This window comes from Sinocyclocheilus rhinocerous, unplaced genomic scaffold (genome assembly GCF_001515625.1).
Source record: "Sinocyclocheilus rhinocerous isolate Xijiao unplaced genomic scaffold, SAMN03320098_v1.1 scaffold2117, whole genome shotgun sequence".
Classification (NCBI taxonomy): domain Eukaryota; kingdom Metazoa; phylum Chordata; class Actinopteri; order Cypriniformes; family Cyprinidae; genus Sinocyclocheilus; species Sinocyclocheilus rhinocerous.
Genome location: NW_015626361.1, coordinates 997,720 through 1,004,946, shown reverse-complemented (window position 1 = coordinate 1,004,946; position 7,227 = coordinate 997,720). Strand labels below are relative to the sequence as shown.

General features: G+C 37.7%; 1 protein-coding gene across 1 annotated transcript in view; it reads left to right on the top strand.

The window, feature by feature from the left end:
- The window catches only part of LOC107711964 (la-related protein 1B-like), a 44,180-nt gene that overhangs the window by 12,864 nt on the left and 24,089 nt on the right, over positions 1–7,227 (top strand). The window contains exons 2-4 of the mRNA XM_016517071.1: positions 2,063–2,124; positions 4,324–4,383; positions 6,449–6,674. Coding sequence (XP_016372557.1) covers positions 2,063–2,124; positions 4,324–4,383; positions 6,449–6,674 — 348 coding nt within the window. The remainder of the gene's footprint in view (positions 1–2,062; positions 2,125–4,323; positions 4,384–6,448; positions 6,675–7,227) is intronic.

Here is a 7,227-nt window from a genome sequence, read left to right as displayed (position 1 = left end):
AAAAAAAAAAAAGCCCAGAACTGCTTTTCTGACTGATATGACACAAACAATGTTAACCATTTGTACATTCTCTAACACGCATATTTTAGATTCACAATTCATTTAAAAGCCTCTGGTGTGTAAAAATAGTAAATATCATCATGTCCTCCTGTTTTTTTTACCATTATAAAAGTTATAGGAGCTTTAAATAGTTAATAAAGAAACTTCATTCTAATGCTCATTATATTAGCGCTAGCCGCGCTTATGCTAACGATTAACTACTCTAATAACAGCGATGTGCATTTCAATCCGACATTCAAATTAAAATATTGAATAATATTCATAACAGAAGCGGTGTTTCCCACAGACTTGCACTCTATTTGTGGCGGCATATATATGCAAATTCATTCTCTGCCAGCAGGAGGCGTTGTTGGAGTGGGAGAGATAGGAGTTAGAGGTCTGCATTCCCCCGGCTCTCCCGACCAGATTTTTTGCGCCGCGGGATTAAATTCCCGAATAAAACACGGTAGCGGTCGGTAACTCTGGTGTAATTTGAACGGGAGCTGGCTGTCTAACAATATCCAGTTCCCGACGTCCATTTAGAACAGCATATCTGCGCTTTATTCTTATTGACCAGCGGTACAGCTGGTCAATAAGACTGTTATGCACGCGCTGCACGCATGCTTTCAGCATCACGCCTTTTATTTGCGGGGTCTGTGCGCAGCATGTGCATAACGATGCTCAGAGCAGGCTGTACCTGTGGTAAATATACGACCCTCAGACAGAACAGGCAGGTTGTCGACGAGTGACAGAGCAGAATAAGGATGGAGCAAAGCATCATCGGTGTTGCATAAAATATTAAACAAATTTTTTGTCTTAATATAATTTATATAAATTCAAGTCAAAGTCAATAAATTCAAGACTCTTGACAAGACGAATAAAATGACATACAATTTTGTGCAGACTACACTTTTATTTGTCAGCCTATCTCTCTTTCTTTCAGTAGCGGAAATTTAAATGTGAGATTCTGTAAACGGTAACGGCTATAATAAAATAAGTGCTCCGCTCACAAACGCTGCTCAGGCATTACAGGCAAGATGAAATGAAAATGACATCCATAATTTTCTGAAGACAGTCGGTCTCCTTCAGAAATACAGTGATATATAAACACTCGCACCGGGTTTCGACTTTGACACGTGCAGTGCTCATGTTTATTCAACGAAGTCAAAGCCTTTTGGAAAATCTATTTGTGGCGGCGAGTTTTGATATTGTGGCGGGCGCCTCAAATAAATCAATGTATGGGATGAAATGAAACTTACCTGCTTGAACTCTTTCATTTGATCCGGGTGTCTGTCTTTAATTTTTTTTGTTAGTTTGGTGTGTTTCCTCGTTTTGATGTCGCCATGTCTTAGTGCTTTTATGAAGAGAGCGCATCTGCGCACCTTTCGGATAGCGCATCAAGAACCGGGTTGACCGGGTACTCGGTACCACCGGTACATAAAAAAACCTGGTACCGTAACGTTTTCACTTTTTTTAGTACCGCGACCCCTAGAGGACGCAGTTCGAAGTTCCCATGAAAGGGAATCCAGAGTTCTTCCTCTGTGGAGGTGTGTACAGTGATGGTGACTGGCTTCAGTATGTTGTATGAATGAATGATCAATAAAGTCATTGTGTAAATGCACAAGTACAGTTAGGCTAACTGTATTTCTGAATGTCTGAAGTGTTCATTCAGTGTCAGTTATAGTCAATGAAAGCAACCAAAGTGCCCTTGAAAGCTGAATTAAATATAGTAAAATTATGTGACAGTGTGGTTTTAGCTTTTTATTTTGAGCATTTAAGCATTTATAACAGGTGTCACACTCAGTGGTTGACTGATATAGTTCTGCATTTATAGTTTCTTAACTTTGCTGAAATAATTTTTTTCTTAACTTTGTAAATGTCAGTTCTGCCAGTTATGGAACAACAACAATATAAAAGTCTTCTTTCTCTCTCTCTCTCTCTCTCTCTCTTTCTTTCTTTCTTTCTTTCTCTAATGAACTACATCAAGCATAATCACTCTCTTGTTTTTGTTCTGTGTCCTCAGAACCCCAGAGTCCTACCAAAGTTGTCCGTGTCAGCAAACCCAGATCCAGGAAGACCAGTAAGGTAAGTAATTTTTATGCAGTGGATCGCCAACAGTGGAGCTGCGACCTGCATTTATTTGTTTAATGGAGATGAAATCATAAAATTTTATCCCTGCCATTAATTATAGATACTATATAAATCCATATGGACAGATTATATATTTTTTTATCTGTCTATTTGTGTAAATCGGCAGTTTTTTCCTCCAGTCTGTTTGTGTAACAGAATCTGGATGTACTGGATCAGAGGTCAGCAGCAGCCAGTCATTGAGCAGATTGGCTTGTGTTTGTATTTAAGTGGATATTTGTTCGCTCTGTTCTGTCTTTTGTGTGGATGATAGTCAACAGAGAGTCAGCACATGAGTTTTTGACTTTTACCTCAGCGGGTCATTCCAGAGAGAGCACATAGAGGGCTCAAATTCAGTCCTAAAGGGGACAGTAGAGTTGTCCCCATGACTGACTCCAAGGCATGTTAGTTTGTCTCCACTTACTGACACATACAACACTCGACAGGTGCCCTTGTACATTCGTGACCCCTAGCATGTTATTCTATGCTCATTCCTCATGCATAAATTTTTTTTTTTAAAGGAATGTGACATGTTTGGGTTGTTTTGATCAGCCTTGTTAGTTCACGACGTTGGTTACACCATTTTAACTCCAAGGCACTGCCTTACAAATTCAGTTTCTACGGTCTAGCTTTAGCATCTGGGACACCCAGGACCCATTTCTGGACGATAGTGGAATCCGATACGCTGCTTGGAATTCTAGGTTGCTTTGCGGCTTGAGGAATGATTGACGTTCCTCCGGTAATAGAAGGTGAAATGATCTCTGAGGAAGGAACAGCCACACTTCCCACATGGCGTCCAAATAATGTTTTGTGTGTTAAATTAGGGCTGGGTAAAAAATATCGATATCTCGATATTAATCGATTCTCATTTTTTCGGAACGATATCGATTCTTAAATCCCAAGAATCGATTAATCTAGCCTGTTTTCAGTTAATGGACGGAACACTGAAGGGCACTTCCCATTAGGCCTATCACAATAACAGCTTTTTGTTGTGCGATATATTGCCCCAGAAATAATTAAATGCCGTTTTGGCGCTGTTTAATGTGGAGTGACAGATCGCTGTAGCGCCTCAGTTCAACAGACGCGGCAGCACGAGGCGCATGTGAACTGATCATCTCCTCCACATTAATTTACCAGTTTCAGCACAAAATAACCATGACTAAACATCCGAAGGTAAGTTCAAAGAAAGAGTACAACTTTACAATCCGTATCCTGTCTCATGTAATCGCTCAATCAGTGTTTCAGCCGCGCAAAGACGTCAATATAACGGCTTGTAAACAATGTCACGTAACGTCACATTTACCTCAGAAAAACATATTTGGTGACCATAAACTCATTAGTCAGCTGAAAAATAAACTGTAGAGAGGGGCATGTTGCTAAATATATGCACCATATAACATATTCATTATAAATTTGACTGTTCTTCAATGTTTAATTTATGTTTGAATAAATTCATCAAGTTTTTATGACAGCCACCGTTTATATAAAAAAAACGAATTGAAGTAGAAATATTATGTAATTGTGACTTTATTATTTTAAAAACTTCATTAAGTGACTACATTTTTTAAATTTTAACCTTCAGTATTATAGTAATGTAGTACCAACTGACTCTCATGTATATTTTACAGCATTAGTTGAGAGATTTTTTTTTCTTTGAGAAAATTTGGCATGTACTGTACCTGATATATATCCAAAATAATCGATATTGAATTAAATTGGTAATCGAATCGAAAATCGAATCGAATCGCAAGCTTGTGAATGAGAATCTAATCGAATCGTGAAATTTGTGTCAAAACCCAGCCCTATGTTAAATACTGACAAAGTTGTCGTGTAGATGGAAACTCGACATGAGGAGTATTTGACGAACAGATGTCAGTGGAGTGGAGCAGCTGCCTTTTCATAAATCATTCAAACTGGACGTTGAGAGAGCATGCATCTGCGCATTGCTTTTCAGTTTGACAGTCATTAGGAAATAATGTTGTCTTTTTTTATTTTTCTGTTTGTTCAAATCAAATAAGGTGGTGTTAGTTTTCTGCGTTTCCCACTTATTTCCTAACACAAGAATTGGCTGTTGTAGTAATAGATCATGATGAAGGATGGGAACTTTCAATACAGATGTAACTTTTGTTTCTCCTTTTCCTTCGTTCCCATTTGCAGTCGAGTGACTTCAGTGACATCACAAACTGGCCTACCCCTGGAGAAATCGCCAATAAGGAGGTGAGGAAGACACTGCATTTCAATTTAAATCTAGCTGTTTTATATTAAATTTTGTTCAGTTTTTTCAGGCCTTTATTATTTGATTTACATAATGAAAACACTGACACATTATTTTATTACCATGTGATTTTGATGTGGGACATTATAATAATTACTCATTTCTTAGTATGTTCAGCTTGAAACGGAAGAGCAGCTGTGTATGATTTCTACTGTTACTAATGGTCTCATATTAATATTTCTAATTTTAATTTGTTACTTTAGTCTTGGAAGACCTGGATGCTGTATATGAGTGAAGTTTAAAAATCATGGCAATTTCTATAATGAATATTATTTTTTGTTGTTATGTCAAGTTCAAAAATATTTCATAAAGTAGAAATTGCTAAAAAAAAATTAAACGGTAATCATATCTGGTTATCAAGACCATTCATTGGTTGTAAAGAAGTGAACCCTGAAATACATTTAGTTCTTGAAACGTCAGAAAATATGGAATTTAATTTATTTTAGATATGCATATATCAACTTGGAAGGTGGGTGTCTACAAGTCAAAAAGGTTTAGGAATAGTTCAAGAAATATAACATAAAATAAAAAAAAGATTAATACATTTATAAAATGAAATAAATCCTGGCATTCTTCACCCTCTTGACTTTCCAGAGCCTCATGATTGTTTTTTTTTCTTCTGTGAAAGGCAAAAGGACATTTACTAAGATTGGGACTTACAAGTAACTAGTAAAGTAACGCATTACTTTGTTTTCCCATTTATTCACTAACACCTTAACTGTCCCCAAGTTGAGAGAAATTGGGAGCGAGGTGCAGAGGCACTTCCTTTAGTCTGAGGCTTATTAATTTCACTTTTGGTGTGAAAGGGCTTTTACAGTTGACAAATATATAACTTTTGGGTTTTTTGTTATTTATAAAGCAATAAAGCAAGTAGGCCTATATAAATTATAAAACAAATAAGCAAGCCCAGCCCAGGTGACAAAAAGTAACGCAAAAGTTAACGCAAAGCATTACTTTCCATAAAAAGTACTGTAATAAATAGTTACTTTTTTATGGAGGAACACAATATTGTAATGCATTACTTTTAAAACTTTCCCCAACACTGTTCAAATCATGTATTTGTGCGCATACAACATGTTTCTTGAAAAGACTTGGATTATAGCGCACAAATAATATGGAGCATTTTTGACCATGATTGTATAGATCCAATTTACTTTCATTGAATGGGAAAGTGCAGCCTGGACGTTCAGTTAAACATCTTCTTTGGTGTTCCATGGAAGAAAAAATCTCATTCAGCTCAGCTCCAATAATGAACTGTTACAATTATACACTAGGGGTGTGACGAGACACTTATCCCACGAGACGAGACTGGGTTCACGAAAACGAGACGAGACAAGATTTTTAGACTTCTTTTAAAGAAATCCTCAATGATGAAATATATAGGGAAAATAGTTAAGCACGATTAATGTATCCATTTAAAAGAATAAAGCAGTGGTTCCCAAACTGGGGGGCGCAGCAAGGCTGAGGGATAGTTGGGGCCCTATGAAATCTGTTTTATTTTTTCTCAACATATTATTTATATTTTTTATAATTAATTAATAATAAAATTATTAATTATTAATTATTAATTTATTCTTTTTTTTTCATAAAAGTAGGAAATTGATCAGCGCGTTTCTCAGAGAAGGGACAGAGCGGTGTGGGATAAAGGTAAATTATGTGAAAAATAATGTGTTTTTTTTTTTAAATGAAGCATTAACACATGTTAGACTGCACCCCATAAACACAATCAAGCCTAGAAAAAAAACACTGAACCACCCCTTTAAATGAACTATGCCTTCATGTCTCTCTTTCTGCATATGTATCTGTATGTTTGTCAGTGTTTAGGGCAGAGTTAAGATCTATGAAATGAAGGCTTTATGCACTGTCAAAGAGTGTTCTTTCCATATCACGTGCCTGCAGACTTGTGGGAGAAATGTATCTGTTGGTTTTCACTGACTGGACTGCTGGCTTCATTCTGCTAAGTTCAGGTTTAATTGACTGAGAGATTGATTTGATTGTGCCCCTCAGCAGCAGCAGAATGTGATAAACGTGCAGGTGAGGAAAGGGACGTCTGGACGGTGGGAGAGGAAGAAGGATCGCGGGGGAGAGAAGAGAGAGAAGGAGAGCGGAAGTGATGGGAGTGACAGTAAGGAGAACAGGGAGGCGCAGTCGGATCCAATCACAGGACTTTCGAGTGAGCAGGAGACAGAGGATGGAGTGGAAATGCACAACAGTGCCGCCCACAGGAGAGGAGGTGAGACAGACTGACAACATTAAAGGGTTAGTTCACCCAAAAATTTAAATTAGGCTGTGTTTTACTCACCCCCAAGGCATCCTAGGTGTATATGACTTTCTTCTTTCAGACGAATCCAGTCGGAGTTATATTAAAAATTGTCCTGGCTATTCCAAGTCTATCATTGTAGTCAGCAGGTGTTGCAGTGCTTCAGTCCAAAAGAAGTAAAATAAAAAGTGCCCATCCATAAAAAAAGGGTCTCACACGGCTCCGGGGGTTGAACAAAGTCCTCCTGTAGCGAATCGATGTGTTTTTGTAAGAAAAATAACCATATTAAAAACGTAATAATCACTTTAATCTAGCTTGTGCTCACTGTTGTAAACGGAAGCAGTTCCGGGCGGATGAAGTATGAGGTCGGCGTTGCGCATGCGCCGCTCAGAAGTGACGAACACGGAAGCGCAGGGGAGAGATCAAAACAAAACAACGGTACTAATTAGAAGTACAAAACGAGGATTTGTAAAGAAGAATGCCAGAGGATTTCGATATAAGATAAGAGGAGACTGGTTTTTCTTTG